This window comes from Carcharhinus amblyrhynchos, chromosome 9 (genome assembly GCF_965287045.1).
Source record: "Carcharhinus amblyrhynchos chromosome 9, sCarAmb.v2.hapA, whole genome shotgun sequence".
Classification (NCBI taxonomy): Eukaryota; Metazoa; Chordata; class Chondrichthyes; order Carcharhiniformes; family Carcharhinidae; genus Carcharhinus; species Carcharhinus amblyrhynchos.
In genome coordinates, this window is record NC_137332.1 from 91,596,366 (window position 1) to 91,614,119 (window position 17,754).

General features: G+C 42.6%; 1 protein-coding gene across 2 annotated transcripts in view; it reads right to left on the bottom strand.

The window, feature by feature from the left end:
* Nucleotides 1–3,960: 3,960 nt before the first annotated feature.
* LOC145348018 (uncharacterized) overlaps nt 3,961–17,754 on the bottom strand; it is a 649,120-nt gene continuing 635,326 nt past the window's right edge. The window contains exons 1-4 of one of the 2 annotated variants that reach the window (XM_080196125.1): nt 11,438–11,498; nt 9,862–10,784; nt 8,947–9,094; nt 3,961–8,859 (exon numbers count right to left, since the gene is read on the bottom strand). In XM_080196125.1, the coding sequence (XP_080052251.1) occupies nt 8,144–8,859; nt 8,947–9,094; nt 9,862–10,392 (1,395 nt within the window). In that variant the 5' untranslated portion in view covers nt 10,393–10,784; nt 11,438–11,498 and the 3' untranslated portion in view covers nt 3,961–8,143. Of the gene's footprint in view, nt 8,860–8,946; nt 9,095–9,861; nt 10,785–11,437; nt 11,499–17,754 lie in introns of those variants that run through there. The other variant, XM_080196126.1, reaches the window with a different exon arrangement.

The window sequence follows — 17,754 nt, forward strand, 5'->3', positions numbered from 1 at the left end:
ACAGTTTCTAGAAATGGAACTTGCCACCTCTATGAGTGCTTAGTTATTTCACTTCCTACACATAGTGGCCTGAAGACAGGTTTTCCTCTGTTCCCAAAGCGAGGTTTTTCCAGGAATAGGTCACTACCTTTCACCAGAGACTTACAGCTTGACATGCCACACTAAGCAAGACTGACCAGGAGTCTCTCCTGTTCTTTTCACCAGCCATTGACGTGTTGGAAACGTTTTCCAGGTTGATATACAACATGTTTGGCTATGTTATGAATGTACATTCCATGGCCATCAAGTCTGGGATGGGACTCGAACCAGATCTTCTGGCTCACTGCACCACAAAGACCTCTTCAGTTGGAGCTTCGTAGGATGGACTTATCATTAATGACTTCACAATGCTCCAGAGACCGCCTATGTGAGCTGCCTCTCATTCTCATTTTAAAAGCAGGAAAGTCAAACCCTCAAACCATTACAAACAAATTAAAATATTTATTAATATGTAAGATTTTATACAGAAGCAGAAAACCACTGCCAGAAACTAACAGTACTAAATAAACATTACAGAGTATTTGCAACACAGAATCAGGAAGGTGGTGTACGTGCACGGTGATATCATTGACACATGTGCAGAGGGTACCAGCAGATTGGACACGGCCAAGAGACGTTATTGGATTTCAGCACAATCGCAGATTCATGCATATGTGCAGACGAGTTTCGGTGATCATCTCGTATTGGCAAAAGACACACTGAGGGAACGTCGGTAGGGAAAAAGCTCATGAGGTGCTTAAGCAAAGTAGAAAGCAGACGGGCCGAATGGCCTGTTTCTGTGCTTTCAAAACTAGGATTAGAACCAAAATGCTCAACAGTACAGTTAATAGCCTGCCTCCTTCTTCTCAGCCCCTTGCCGCTAACCGCCCCTGCAACCCTGGCCAAGATCCCATGATCAAATGTCCCTTGTTTTATTTACACAAAGTTGGTCACTTTGGAGTCACTGTCACTTCCCAAGGAAGAAGAACTCTTGAAGTGCAGTTTATGTTCTGGGCACAGAATAACTCACTGCGTCACAGCGTTACTCCCAAAGCCATTGTGTTCCTCAACAATTCCCAGAGCCATGGCCTGAGTAACAGTATCCTCAAGTCACAGTGTTTCCTCCGAATCACAGCATAACTCCACATATTAGAGTAACTCCCTGAGTAACAGAGGTACTTCCCAGTGCTGGTTCATTTTGTTCTACCAATCTCTTCACTCCTCCTTCTTCCCTCACCCTCTTGAGTTCACCTTTCTTCTATGCACGTACTGATCCCACTACAACACGTCATCGCTCCCTTGGATGCTGTGGGTCTTCCTGCTCTGATCTGCTGTTAAAAGGCTACACATCTCATACTGATGTTTCCAATTTGAAAGCCTCTTAAGGATAAAGAATGTTCTTCAAGTAGAAGTTTTTTTTAAAAAGATCACATGGTGTAAGAACATAAGAACTAGGAGCAGGAGTTAGGCCATCTCGCCGCTCGAGCCTGCTCCACCATTCAATAAAATCATGGCTGATCTTTTTGTGAACTCAGCTACACTTACCCGCCCACTCACTTCACCCCTTAATTCCTTTACTGTTCAAAAATTTATCCTTGCCTTAAAAACATTCAGTGAGGTAGCCTCAACTGCTTCATTAGGCAGAGAATTCCACAGGTTCACAACCCTTTGTGTGAAGAAGTTCCTCCTCAATTCAGTCCTAAATCTGCTTCCCCTTATTTTGAGGCTATGCCCCCTAGTTCTAGTTTCACTCGCCAGTGGAACAACTTCCCTGCTGCTATCTTATCTATTCCCTTCATAATCTTATGTTTCTATAAGATCGCCCCTCATTCTTCTGAATTCCAATGAGTATAGCCCCAGTCTACTCAGTCTCTCCTCATAAACCAACCCTCTCAACTCCAGAATCAACCTAGTGAATCTCCTCTGCACCCCCTCTAGTGCCAATATATCCTTCCTCAAGTAAGGAGACCAAAATTGTACACAGTACTTCAGCTGTGGCCTCACCAGCACCTTTATGGACGAAAAGGGATTGGTTTAGGTTAGTGGGTCATTGTTTTGTAACTGGTCGGCGCAACATCGTGGGCCGAAGGGCCTGTTCTGCGCTGTTATGTTCTATGTTCTATGTTTATACAGCTGCAACATAACCTCACTGTTTTTAAACTCCATCCCTCTAGCAATAAAAGACAAAATTCCATTTGCCTTCTTAATTATCTGCTGCACCTGCAAACCAACTCCTTGAGATTCCCTCACAAGGACACCGAGGTCCCTCTGCACAGCAGCATGCTGCAATTTTTTACTATTTATATAATAATCCATTTTGTGGCTGTTATTCTGACCAAAATGGATGACCTCACGTTTACCAACATTGTACTCCATCTGCCAGACCCTCGCCCACTCACTTAGACTATCTATGTCCCTTTGTAGATTTTCAGCGTCCTCTGCACACTTTGCTCTGCCACCCATCTTAGTATCATCTGTAATGTCCACACTCGTTCAGGAATGAATATTCAAGAAGTGATGGATCACAATTCATATGGATTATTTTCCGTAATATTCACATTCCTGTTCAGTTAATCTGACTATGCTATGGGGAATCAGGTGTGTAAATGCCCCTTGAAGGAGGGTTTACCCAGAGAAAATGTACTGCTAAAAACTTTAGCTTAAATACAAAGACTCAATCCAGTGTCTTACCAAAGACGTCTCTTTATTTGACCAATAATCAGTATTGTTCAGTCCAAGATCCCTCAGAGAAGGTCCTGAAGCTTTCCAACACTATTCTAAATTACACAGCTGAGTTAGATCATTTATACATTTCTTTTCCCTCCTTTCCAGCAAATGGAACCAATCATTATTATAAATGAACTTTAGCCAATTGCACTCTATTTTCTGACATCATGGGATCTTATTAATCTATCTCATCAACTCCCATTTGTGTTCATGGCCAGACCAGACAATGGAATTCTCATATCTGAAAGAAGCTGTTTTTAATCGCATGTGGCTTGAATGTCCTATTCATAAAGTAACCACATTGTTCTCATGAAGAAACATTAAGAACTGTACTGTTTGAAACTTCTGCTGCTATAATTATATATGCCAATTCTGCTAATCCATTGTTCTTGTGACACCTGTCACCCATTGGCCGAAAACCAGCAAACATTTGAAGAAGGAAGGAGAATGATAAAAACAGCCATTTTCAAGATAAACTCCAGCGAAGACTCCACCAAACCTACTGTGATTTGGGTTGATGCAAAAGGTGTGAGTTCCACCTTCATGCTAAGAGGAATTTGAGTTCATCTGTGAATTGAATCCAGCAGTCCAATGGATTTCACCAGATCGGTAATCTCTATTTCTCAGGCAATTAGCCTAGTTTGGGGAAGTTAAGTTAATGTATTGTGTAAGAATTGTGTTTCTTTAATCCACAAGTGTTTTAATAAAGCTAAGTTTGAACAACAGTTCTTTGTCTCATTAAGTAAAGGCACTTGAGATAAATGTAATAAACTGGTCAAAATTTCTGTACAAAATATTTCATAGACAACAGCATAGTCCTCTATAAAAACAATGAAATTCATAGTCCCTGTTCCAAGTGTCAATAATCACTTGGAGTTGGAAATCAAACTGTAATTGTAGACACCTGACTGTGATAATGGATGGTTGTAAAATATGTTATACAGAACCAATTCAGTCAAACCCTGAGGCTTAAGTCAATAGACAGAATGAAAGGCAATCACTTTAACATTCCAAACAGTTTCTCCCAAGAATTAAAGCAGGAGTTTTCAATGCATTTTGAGCTTGTCAAATCTGTGTGAAAGTTCATCTTGACACTTTTGGCAACTGTTTTTGAGTCTCACTGAGCTCTCAGTTCCAATGGGTGTATGCACTTTCCACACACACGTTCATGGCCTGTTACTTATCCCAAAAGGGTATTTTTTCCCAATGAACTGCCACAAAGGTGCCTGGAGTCCATAACCAAAGGGGTACCTCTACAGAGGTACCCCATCTAACCATGGAGTTCAGACCAGCTCCTAATGACTCAGTCTGCACAAGTTCAGTTCAGACACCACTCACCCTAAAACCACATGTTACAACCCCAGAATGGAACCCTGGCACAAAAGATCATAACTTTTACTTTTTTTTACAATCAAACATGGAGGAACAGAGACACACATCTGCAAATTAGTTTTAACAAGAAAAAAGTATATTAAACATCAAAAATTGATTACTCCTTTAACTTAGCAATCAAAAACAGGTGTTAATATAGATGTCAAAGTATGTTTAAATCTACAGTAGTCTTATTAATGTATACAAAGTTAGTGTCCATGGATTACTCCTCAGAATCCCCTCAGATGATTGTCTTGAGAGTTTCCACTCCCAAAGTACACTTTAAAATCTTCCCTCGTAGTAATCCTTTCACCAAGCAGTTTGCATTTCAGAATCCAGTCCAGATTTTATAAATTATAATTTTACAAATTACACTTTTCACAAAGCTTCCACTGTACTTTTAGCAGTGAGTCCATTCCAGGATTTTGTACCAGCCGCTTAAGTGTATAAGTGTTTTAGGTGTGACAGAGGACAGTCGAAAAGAGGTGGGAGAGTGGCGTTGTTAGTTAGGGAGCACATAACAGCGGTGCAGAGGGAGAATAAATATAGAGGAGTTGGGAATTGAGTCGCTGTGGGTGGAGTTGAGGAATAGGAAGGGAGCAATTACTATGCTAGGGGTGTACTACAGACCACCCAACAGCCCGCAGGCAGTGGAAGAAGGTATATATAGAGACATTTTGGATAGGTGTAGGAAGAACAGGGTTGTTGTAGTGGGAGATTTTATCTCCCTCGGGTGGATTGGAAGGTGCCTAGAGCTGGGGGTTCGGACAAGGAGAAATTTGTAAAATGTGTACTGGAAGGGTCCTTGGAGCAGAATGTAGATAGCCCGACTAGCGAGGGGGCTATACTGGATTTAGTTCTGGGTAATGAGCCAGGTCAGTAGGTTGCAGTAGGTGAACATGTGGCTAATAGTAACCACAACTCTGTCTACTTTAGGATATTAATGGAAAAAGATGAGTGCTGTCCTAAGGGGAGGGTGCTAAATTGGGGGAAGGCTAGTTACAGCCGGATTAGGCAGGAACTTAGGGATACAGACTGGGAGAGGTTGTTTGAGGGCAAGTCCACGTTCGGCATGTGGGAGTCTTTCAAGGAAAACTGAAATGGTTGCAGGAAAGACATGTGCCGGTTAAGAGGAAGGATGGGAAAGGTAGAATTAGAGAGCCGTGGATTACTAGGAATATTGAGGACTTGGTCAGGAAGAAACGAGAGGCGTATGTTAGGCCTAAGCAACTGGGAACAGAGAGAGTATTGGAGGAATAGAGAGAGAGTAGGAGGGAGCTAAAACGGGAAGTTAGAAGGGCAAAAAGGGGGCATGAAATGGCTTTGGCAGACAGGATTAAGATAAATCCAAAGGCATTTTACTCCTATGTCAGGAACAAAAGGGTGGTTAGAGGAAAAAAAAATCGGTCCTCTCAGGGACAGAGGAGGGGAACTGTGTTTAGAGTCCAAGGGAATGGGGGAGATCCTGAATGAATACTTTGCGTTGGTATTCACAAAGGAGAGGGGCTTGATGTCCGGTACTGTCTTGGAGGGAGCTGTAGACCAGTTGAAGGAACTATCCATTACGAGGGAGGAAGTGTTAGGGCTTTTAGGTAGCATTAAAACTGATAAATCTCCGGGGCCTGATGGCATTTATCCTAGGCTGCTTAGGGAGGCGAGAGATGAAATTGCTGGGCCTCTGACGCAAATCTTTGTCTCTTCTTTGGACACAGGTGAAGTCCCAGAGGACTGGAGGATAGCGAATGTGGTACCGTTGTTTAAAAAGGGTAGTAGGGATAACCCTGGTAACTATAGGCTAGTGAGTTTGATGTTAGTGGTAGGAAAGTTGATGGAGAGGATTCTTAGGGATAGGATGTATGCGCATTTAGAGCGTTGCGATCTGATTAGGGATACGCAGCATGGCTTTGTTAAGGGGAAGTCTTGCCTTACGAATCTGGTAGAATTTTTTGACAAAGGACGAGCTGTTGATGTTGTCTATATGGATTTCAGTAAGGGCTGGACTGGCAGACTGAGGAGTAGTGTCAGGCAATACAGCAGGATATAGATAGGCTAGTATATTGAGCAGATAAATGGCAGATGGAACTTAATCCTGATAAATGTGAGGTGATGTATTTTGGGAGAAATAATATAGAGGAGAGTTATATGATAAAGGGTAGACCTGTAAAGAGTAAAGAAACGCAGAGGGACCTGGGGGTGCAAGTGCACAAGTCTTTGAAGGTGGCAGTACAAGTGGAGAAGGTTGTGAAGAAAGCTTATGGTATGTTAGCCTTTATAGGAAGGGGTATAGAGTACAAGAGCTGGAGTCTAATGTTGCAGTTGTATAGAATGTTGGTTAGGCCGCATTTGGAGTACTGTGTCCAGTTCTGGTCGCCTTACTACCGGAAAGACATGGAGACCCTGGAGAGAGTGCTGAGGAGGTTTACCAGGATGCTGCCTGGTATGGAAGGACTGGGTTGTTTTACTTTTGAGCTTCTGGGGATTCCCTTGAATGTTTGCATAAGGATGTGCATGGTATTAATGTTTTTCTCTTTTAATCCACAAGTGCTTCGGTCCACCTTGTTATCCAATAAGGGGCATACACGCGATGGGTCGTACGAGGGCTGCTCCTGGATGTTTTGAGAGTGGCCTAGTACTTCATGTCGTTAGTGTATGCTTAAACTGGACCAGATGCTGGGCAACATGATAACTCAGTGACTATCACTGTTTGCTGTGCAGATACATGGATTTGGGCCAGTGTCTGCGGGAGTTTGCGCATTCTCCCCGTGCTTGCTTGGGTTTTCTCCGGGTGTTCCAGTTTCCTCCCACGCCCCAAAGATGTGCTCTTAGGCTGACTGGTGTTGCAAATTGTCCCTAAATTAGTCTTCCCTCAATGTGGAATGCCATAAGCATAGACAAGGGTCATGGGTGGAGAGGAGACTAATAATGTTAAAATGGCGGTGTGGGCTCGTTGGGCCGAAGGGCCTGTTTCCCGTGCTTGTTGTTCTTTGTTAAGGATTTCTTTGTCTTGACAGTTACACAAATTCTGATAGCCAACCAATATTTCCTGCCCAATTACTTCAGCAATCATTTCCCAGTCAGTATTAACACATTCCAAACTTTAGGATTACCTTAGAAACCTTTCTCCAGTATTGTCTCCAACCACTTTTTTCTTGGTTTTGTGATTTGAAATGAACAGTACCCTGTTCAGCTCTGTTTCTCTTTGCTCCTTTTATTTCCAACCGTGTGGAAACAACTTAATTTCTCTACTTTTAACTAGGTGCTCTTTAGATTCTGGCACTGGCTGTCTTAACCGGTTCCCCATTGTATGATGGTTTTTCTTATAGCAAAGCTGAGAGAGAGATGTTTTTTCCCTCTCTCTCTTTCTAGCTGCCTGTTAACAACTAACTCAGGCTAGAAGTCAAAACTAAAGAACAAAGAAAACCCTACCTCTTTGTCTCTGCAAGGGCCTCTATTTGCTAAGCATCTATATTCATTCCTCACACTGTAGCTCTCTAAACACACCTGAATCCAAGCTGGAACTGAAACCAACCCCGACACATACAAACACATTTGGCCAGCATGAAGTCTATCTCTTTCTGGAGACAGAGACATTAAATTAAAACCAGCTAAAACTAGACCCTATTTATAATATTTACCCATAGAAATAAAAATCCCTTAAAACGATTTTTGGTTTCCTAACACACATGTGTGGAGACAGAAGATAATTGGTATGGACAGATGGCTCTGTGTAATGTGTAAACTCCAACCTGGTCCGTCCTTGATTCCAGAAAAAGGGAAGGTGCTGTGATTGGGAGGCAGGTCTTCTGGGTTCGACCCTTTCTGCCATTTTCCTTATGATGGAAGAGCTCTCTGTTGTGGCTAACATCCAGACCGAAAAGAGAGAAAAATATCCTTCGTGATAAAACAGGAGGATGGAGAATGAGTTAGAGGTGGCAGTGCTGGAGGGAGGGATCCTAATTCGTTCTGTGTCACTCCAGCTCCATAACGTGACCTCTCCTGTGTCAGAGGCATTTCCAGCAACAGATGTCTATCCACTGGGCTGCTGTTGGCCAGAAAGTGTAGTTGCTACAATCTGGGATAGAATCTGCCTCATTTCATTCAAACTTTCATTGCTTCTTTGCAGAAGCTGACAAAGAAATTCATTCTGCTGCTGAAGAATCTCATTGTTTCTTTGTAGGTGCTGCTGAAGAATCTCATTGTTTCTTTGTAGATGCTGCTGAAGAATCTCATTGTTCCTTTGCAAATTCTGGCTAATATCCATTTTAAATTTGATCAAAGTTTGCTGAAGCAAGTTAGAATTGGCCTGATGACTCTCCATACTTTGAATCTGTTCCTGGCGTAAGCATGCAAAAGGTTTCAGATCATCTTTATTTTCTTCACCAGCAGCATGGGTCTGATGTTGTCCGTGTGCTTGTGGAGACAGTGGAGCTTCTGCTCCCAAAGCTGCAGGTTCCTCACCTCCAGAAGGTTCCAAGTGCCCTCCCTCCACCACAGCAGCCAGAGCATCACAGGCCTCCTCCTTCACACAAACCACAACATTTAACTTTAACTCATCAATAGTACCTTCCATTTCAGACACCTTGTCCTCCTGACACTTCTCTCCCTCCTCCACCACAGCTGCTGTACCACATTGCTGTGAGGTATTCACTTCTGCCCCTTTCTCACCAGCCCTTTCAGGAATCTTGGATGCTGCTGCTAACTCTCCTTCATCACCAACTGATGTGACCATGGACAGCTGTGTATCTGTTAGAGGAAGAAAAATCACAATTATTATCTTTTGTCACATAAATTAACTCTCCTCCTGATTGTTTAATCGGCTACTGACATCACCTTCGCTCATCCCCTTAACTGATCTATTATTGGTTATCGTGGGGTTGGAGAGGCCAAACATCTTCCTCGTGAACTCCGCCTGTTCTGGCAGCTCCTTGGTGTACAGAACCCGCCCTCCAGTCAACGAGCACTCCTGGGTCAGCTTTATCTGAAGAAAAAGAATGAAAATGGAAAATAAACCATGGTCCAAACTTTGCTGTGCTGTCTTGTAACATAGCTTTCAGCTTGCACCCGGGGAATTTCTGATTAAAAATCAGAGTCATCTCCAAGACAACTGCATCTTACAACACTTCAAAATTTAGTTTTTAAAATCTTGCAGTCTTTCTCTATTTTCAATCATAAACTACTATTTAGAATTTCAAAAGTTAACATATAAATATAGTTAATGTTCAGATATTGTCCACTTGTCCATCACAAGAAAACTTGTGCATAAGCAGTAGCTTTTACAGATATTGATGTTTTCTTTTGGTGACGTTTAGCGACCTGGTCAAAAGATAAATTGACCTTGTTGAAATAATTGATCCGATAGTGGGAAAGGTTGGAGACAGACACTGCTGAGTCAGACAGTGCTTTGGAAGGACAGCTCCCCCATGTAACCACTGGAGGGTAAACAACACAGACAACTCTCAGTGTGAGGGAAGTAGGTGAGCCGCAGTGTGAATGTGCTGGTGTCTGTGGCAATTCGATGACCATGAGAATGATTTGTCACACACCTTTCATTTGAATGGCTTTTCACAATGTGTGCAGAGGGCTGATTAGTCTGAGAATGATTTGTTATATACTATACATGTGAACGGTTTCTCTCATGTGTGAATGCATGCAGAGATGAGTCAGGATGATTTTTTACATACTATTCATGTGAAAGTGTCAGTGTACACAAGAAGTAAATGAGACCAGGAATAATTTGTCACATACCTTGCATAGGAAGGGCTTCTCTCCTGTGTGAATCCTCTGGTGTGACAGAAGACGGGAAGAGTGGTTGAAAGCTTTTTTACAAAAATCACATTTGAAGGGTTTCTCCCCTGAGTGAACCCGTTGGTGCTGACGGAGGTTCGATGACTGTGTGAATGATTTGTCACACACCTCACAGGTGAAGGGTTTCTCACCTCTGTGTATCCTCTGGTGTGATAAAAGACTGTTCTTCTGGTTGAAAGTCAACCAACAAACATCACATTTGAAGGGTTTTTCCCCTGTGTGAAGACGTTTATGTTCACGGAGGCTATATGGCCTTGTGAATGATTTGTTGCACACTTCACATGTGAAAGGTTTCTCACCTGTGTGAATCCTCTGGTGTGATAGAAGATGGGAAGATCGATTGAAAGCTTTTTTACAAACATCACACCTGAATGGTTTCTCCCCCGTGTGAATCACCTGATGCAACAGGAGTCTTGTAGAAGTTACAAAACATTTTTCACAAACCTCACACTTGAATCGTTTCCCTTCCATGTGGCTGCCCTTGTGCTGACAGTGACTGTAACAGATGTACCCAGTGTGTTTAGAGGTTTTACGTGCTTGTATAGCCCTCTTCAAACATCTCACACTTCTTCTCAACCTCACCCTGACTGATTACCTACAGCTGAATCTTTGGAAAGGCTGGTTCTGATGGAAGGTTTCACACCTCTCACCACTTTCAGATCTGATGATACGTCAAAGATCCCATGACCTGACCAATTTCCAGATTATGGTTTCACTGCCCAATCTTCTCTGTGTTGACCAATGTTCCGAAAGAACTGAATGTTTTCCCACAGTTGTGCTGTTGTTTCTTGGGTGATGGTCAGGAACTATCTGCAGTGCCTATCCTCTCTGTACTTTCTGGTGTAGTACGGTGTAATGTACATCTGTAAGAAAAAAGAAACAAGAGAAACATGATTTCCTCTAACTCCCTCCTCCTTTGCTGAAGGACCTGGCTGCTCATTTAGAGACTGTTCCATAACGAGTTCCAGTCTGTTATTTCTCTATGTTGGAATCAGATACAATTCTTTCTTTTTCCTCAATTCACTGTCACACACCCTTTGTTTCCAGCAGGGTCACCAGCCAAGGGTGACCAGGAGCATACAACATCCTTTTCTCTACTTCCCATGCACCTTGAGGGCAATGGAAGAAACAGTTTGGCAAAGGGTAAAATTAGTTATTAGTTCACAAGGAGCTCATGTTGTACTGGTGAAGACCAATTTCACCCCTAAATTATGTGTCAAATAGAAATTTTCATTCAATGAAGATTTTGAAATTGCTCCCCTTCCCAAATTAAAGGAAAAATACTATACGGGGACTGCTAGAAGCTAAGGCAAATATTACTTCAGCATAGCTGACTGAAGGGTTTTGGTTTATCCTGGGAAGTTAGGTACACTGCACTCACTCAAGACTGAACATCCTAAACTCAGCTATCAAATCCAAACCCAGGCTTTTGGGAAAGTCCGAGGCCTTCAGGTAAAATCTTCAATAAATCACTGCAATAAATATGTCTCTGCCCCTCCCAATAATTACACCTCACCTTCTCATATTCAGCAATGACCCATCAACAAAACTCAGCCTGTAAATCAGAAGGGAAATGCTTCCAATAAACACACTCAATATCCAACACACAGCTCCAATCAAACACGGATCTCCCATCCAATCAGAGACAGAATTAATATTAAACCCGCCCATAACGAACACACCCATCTGGTCACATCCGGGGGGCGGGGCTGGCTCTCACGGTCGGAATTATATTACCCATGCTACATATGGTCCCGAGCCTGCACAGTGGAGAGCGGCAGTGTGGACTGCGCGCGGGCAGGCAGGCAGGCGGGGCAGCCCGTGGTGCCTGATGGGAGTTGTAGTTCTGCCGCGCACAGCGGCTGGGGGCTCCCAGCGTTCGGGAGTTGGAATGTGAGGAAGCGCGAGCCCCGAGCGGCTGAACCGAATTGAAAAGCAGAGACTGACCCTTGGTAGGAACCAGAACGATGGCGGTGCGAAGATGCACCATTGCAGGAGATTCTCTGTGTACAACTGAAGAGGAAAAAGTCCTACTGACTGATCAACACAAAGAAGAGTTGCAGGAGTACAGTGTGATTTGCCATGTCAAAGGCTGCAGAGAGATTGCTTCAGTCTCCACTGATGTTTCCTGACCTGAGGATTTTCACCATTCACAGGATTTTGTTCCATTACATTTCAAGAGCTAGTTGTGTGCACTTTAGGGAGGTGTAGTCCAAGGGCTGATTTCATGGAACTTTGAAAATAACAGTTTGTCTTCTTGACTTCATGTGGACAAATTATTTCATTTGGAGAGGTTTCGGGAGGCCCAAAGGTCATGGGGATGATACTCCCAGCCCACTGCTCGAATAGTGCATTGGCCAAGAGAAATTAGCGAGTGCCATTTTGCGGCTTTCCCACTGGGCACTACTGCCCCTGCAACTAAGATTTCCAGTGTAATCAGTTCTGTGCTGGAAATCAGCATGGTGCTGATTATAATATGGAAATTTCCATTTACATTTCATTAGCGGGCCTGTGGGGGGTGGGGTGGGGTGAAGTCTCCAGGCCTGCTAATGTTGACCCTGTCCCACCAGGAGTGGTTCATGCCACTGGGGTTCACAACTGCTCACAACAGGGAACAGGTGGCTCGATCTCACTGGAGGGAAGAGAGGCCACTGAGGCTCCCTGGGAGGTCGGGCGTAATGGGGACCTTAGGGCAATTCCAGCCTGGCACCCTGGCACTGCCCAAGGGGCAAACTGGCATTGCCCATCAGGCAACTTGGCACTTCCCACTGGGCATTGGACAGTGTCAAGGGGGCAGGGGCAGAGGTGGCAGTGCTTATGGGGGCTGTGGGGGGTGGATGAGAGAACCGCTACTATTATGCATTCAAATCTTAGGGAGTGGGAGGGAAGTGGTGATCAGGGTCATTGGGTCTGTACTGAGAGGTCTGGGAGGCCAGCAATCAGGAGAGGGGGGAGGGGAGGCCAGCAATCGGGGAGTTGTTGGGCTGGCCAGCAATCCGGAGGCCAGCAGCGTCAGGCCACTGGGCATGCACGATCTCTGCTCTGACACGTTGGTGCATGTGCAGTGACACTCAAGTGACACGTCAGGTGACACCTGACGAAGGAACAGAATTTCCGAAAGTTTGTGTGTCTACTATCAAATAAATTGGTTGGACTTTAACCTGGTGTTGTGAGACTTTTTTATTTTCCTATCAACATATTGAAAAAGGACAGAAAGGAACTAGAGAAGGTGCTAAAAACATTGATAAGGATGATAATTAGAAGTGAGAGATGATAACTATAAAGAAAGAAAGAACGGGCTAGCATTTTTTTCCTATACAGGAAGTGCAGTGAAGTTTTATCAGGCTGATTCCTGGGATGGCGGATCTGTCACATGAGAAGAGACCACATTGGTTAGGATTATATTAATTGGAGTTTAGAAGAGTGAGAGGGGATCTTGCAGAAACTTAATAAATTCTAATAGGATTAGACAGGGTAGATTTAGAAAGAATGTTCCTGATTGTGGGCGAGTCTAGAACTAGGCAGCAGTGCTGAATTCTGTGCCACTCCTTGCGACCATTTGCTGTGGTGGGACTTGAACCCTGGTTACCAGATCTTGCCCTAAGTCACAGGATTACTGATCCCATGACAATACTACTGAAGTAGGGAAAGGTTTAATGCATTTTGTACCTGAAGGGAAAGGGTTAATGGATTTTGTACCTGGAATATGTCACAAACATAACCCTTCCTCATGATTGATCTACTCAAGCTTATACTGCTCCTGGCAGTAATATAAGTTATTTGTTCATATATTACATGTTTTAACTCTCATTTTTATAAAGACAGATAGTTTAATATGGCTGTTATTTTGTAGCCTTTGCAAATCTTACCTATTTATGTTGGACATCGTTACACAGATGGTAGTTTACGATACCAGCTTTTGACAGCTGCTGATGGCAGATCGCGATACCGGCGTTTAACAGGAAGAGTCCTGTTGGGACAGCTGCGATTGCACAAGATAGGGATGTTTGTACTGCTACAGAAGGGTTTTGAATCATGACCAGATTGAAGACTGTGTTGTGACTGCAGGACTGTGATTCCTGATTGAATCTGGGGCTGAATCACAACCAAGGAAGGAAGACCCAGAGGTCTGGCAAGAATTGGAACTTTGAATCGTGATTCCTGCTGGAGCTCATAATGTATAAATGCCCACTTGTGTTTGTGTTCTATGAGAAGTCTGGTAGTCCATTGTAAGAAACCAGTTCTCCCAAAACTCTGGAATAAATGCAGAGTTTTGAAATAAAAGCTACTGTACTTTGACTCACTAACAGTCTCAGAGGTATTATTTTATCTACAACATTTTGGTGCCGAAACCCAGGATCTGTTTGCGGGCTCAGGTTGAATAGCCACAATCTGGGTACTGGAATAGATCACCGAACTTAATAGGGTGAGTCATACTACAGAGAGGGAATCATCTGTGCTGAGAGTCTGGGCTGGGAGACTGTGAGAATGGGAAAGAGACTGTCAGTGATCACCGGAGTTGAAGGAAAAGCCGGCTTAAGTTTAATAGTGTAAGCTTAATAGTGTAAGTTTACAAGTGTAAGCGGAAGTACGGAGGGCACTAATCACCCCTGACAGGTATTACCGGACTCTGATAAGAACAGCCTAGGAGTGGGAGAGTGAGATGGGAGAATAGAAGACTCCAGGTGGTGAGTATAAACTTATCTGTGTTATGGCGGGATCACAAGGACAGTGGGGATCCCCAGGATCCCTGATAGAGGAATATATGACTGAGAGGGAAAGATTCATTAAACAGATGACAAAAGAGGGGTGGGAATCTTCTCATTCGTTAGACCAACAACGAAAATGGTTGGAAAAGGAAATGAAAGACAGAACTAAGAAAATTGGAGTTCTCTTAGTTCACCAATTGGCCAGATTAATTGAACAAGTCTCAGTCTTGGGTAAGAAATTGGCTGATGACAAAACAAAAATCAAATTGTTGGAATCACGCAATAAAGAACTAGAAAAGAGAAACCAAGTTTTAGAGGATCCTGGCTATAGGTTGGCCATAAAACCCATGGCGCCCGTAGGAGACTTTGACTCCGATGAGGAAGAGGTTTATGATCTTAATCCCATAACTTGGGGTGGGACACGACAGAATTCCACTGCCCAATACAAACCCTTTAACCCAGGAGAAAAACAATAAGTTTTGGCTTCCCTGGGAAGGCTCTAGCCCCGGAGTAACAATAGCAAATTTTGGGCAGAACTGGACACCATTTGTGCGGGACACAGTCTCTCAGCCCAGACTCTCAGCACAGATGGTGTATGTTGCGGGACATACACCAGTTGGTATGGGCCACTTGCCCACAGGACAAGTGGAGACTATTGGGTAACAGGGCGGACCAGGCTAATGCTGCTGACCAAGTTCGGTTGGATTACCGAGGCGGAAGGTGGATGTATGCAATAGAGGCACATGCTGAGATTGATGCAATGGTGGAACCATTTAATTGGTTTAAGGAGGAGGTCCAATGAGTCTTAGGCAATGCATCAACTAACTGGTCCAGAATTACCAATACTAAACAACAAAGGGGTGAAGAAGCATCCAAATTTAGGGAGTGACTCTTTAGAGTATATCAAGAATGTTTGGGAGTGCCTGAACTTGCCCAAACAGAGCCTTTTTACATGTATTTAAAGACCGGCTGTCACCAAAAAAATCTTTAAGATGGGAATTTTTAGTATGCAGAACTATGCATCTGGAATTAAAGGTGGACCAGATGAGAGACCCTAAGGAGAAATCTTCGGTTTTGTATTTCAGTGTGTTTGTGGGATCTGGTTGCTTGTTGAATGTAGGTGGTTGTTGTTGTGTTAGATTGAGAGCAGGAATTGTTTGTTCTCGTGGAGTATTTATTGCGGGCAATAAATACAAATCTTTAAACTTCATTTTAACCTCAAAGGAGCTGAGGAAGTGTTAGAACTATTGAAATTTTAAGATTTCTTGAATTTACTTCTGTTTTGAGTTTAGTTACAATTTGGAAGAAAGAAGAATGAAGGTGACTGTCTTAATCTTTTTTTTTGTTTCTTTCAAAGTTTTATCTAAACATCCCAGTTTAGAATGTTGGATTTGAATAAAGGATAATGTGGGATACATGTCGGAAGCTTCCATGTATGTCTGTGTTGTGTTTAATAGAGTGGTTGAGATTTTTTTTGTTTTTGTTGTTTTTAATGTTTTAATGTTCTTTCCCTAATTGTGATTTTACAACAGTGGATTTGATACAGAGGTTAAATAAAAATTGGAGAGTAAACTGACATTTCAAAATCAAGGTATATAAATTGAAGTTTGGGTTAACCAATTTGAATTTTGAATAATCCAGGGTTCAAATTTTGTTAAGAATGGATTTAAACCTTAGAAGGAACCATGTGCTCTTTCCTTTGTCTTGAAGAAGTTGTTTGAGACTGAGTTAATTCATTTGGCTCCTATCCGAAAGTAGTTTTTGTGTTTTGTTTTATGTAAATAGTTCATGAATGACAAGTTTAATAGGTTTAAGACTCCAAGATTGTTTATCACAACCTAATGATAATTGAAACTTGAAGAGTTTGGTTCATTCAGATTTTCTCATTGTTATCTTTCAAATTAAAGTGATTTTTTATACTTAAGTGTTACAGTTTCTGACATTTAACTGATAGAGTAAATTGAGTGCACAAAATAACCAGTTGCCTGAACTTATAAGAGGTAAATAAGTTTAATTTTGACAAATAAAAGGTAATGGAAATAAAGTCTGTATGGGTTTTGTGTTTCAAAGAGGGATGTATTGAAACATGTTCTCAGTTTATGATGTAACCATTTGAATGTGAGACAATGTTACAAAGTAATATCTGTTTGTTTTGTGACTTTCGTATACTGAGTAAATGTTATCTGTGGTAATCCTCATGTTCACATGTAAAGTTTGTTGGATTCAATGTATGTAAATGCTAATATATTTTCTGAAAAGCTAAGGGCTCTGGAGAGTGTCAATCACTTTACAACAGATGACGGGATTTTTCTTTGTATTTAATTATTTAGGGTTATAAGAGTTAAAATGCTTAAAGGGGAACAAATAAACCATTTGTGCAAATTATGTTATTCATAAATAAATTGGTAAAATAGACAGAATGATGGAAGGGTTTCCTCTATAATTTGTTAAACTGTTGGAAACATTTGAATTACTTTTAGCTTGTATTTTGGTTACATTGTGTTAATTGGGTCATAAAAGAACATAGCATGTGTATGCCAGGAGATAGATTTTGAGTTGTAACTGTGGAAGTTTAAATCTGAAATGGTAACTGTGACAAAGGGTGTTTATTATGCAAATTTGGATCATTTTCAAATGATGCAGGTGGTCAGGAAGGCGAATGGGATGCTGGCCTTCATAGCGAGGGGGATTGAATATAAAAGTAGGGAGGTCTTGCTGCAGCTGTATAGGGCATTGGTGAGGCCGCAGCTGGAGTACTGTGTGCAGTTTTGGGCGCCGCACCTGCGCAAGGATATTTTGGCCCTGGAGGGAGTGCAGAGGAGGTTTACTAGGCTGATACCGGAGTTGAGGGGATTGAGCTATGAGGAGAGGCTGAATAAACTAGGCTTGTACTCGTTAGAGTTTAGAAGAATGAGGGGAGATCTCATTGAGACGTATAAGATGATGAATGGGATGGATAGGATAGAGGTGGAGAGACTCTTCCCGCTCAAAAAAGACAGTAGGACTAGGGGGCACAGCCTCAAGATAAAGGGGAGGCGGTTTAGAACGGAGTTGAGGAGGAACTTCTTCACTCAAAGGGTGGTGAATCTCTGGAATTCTCTGCCCGTTGAAGTGGTGGAGGCTG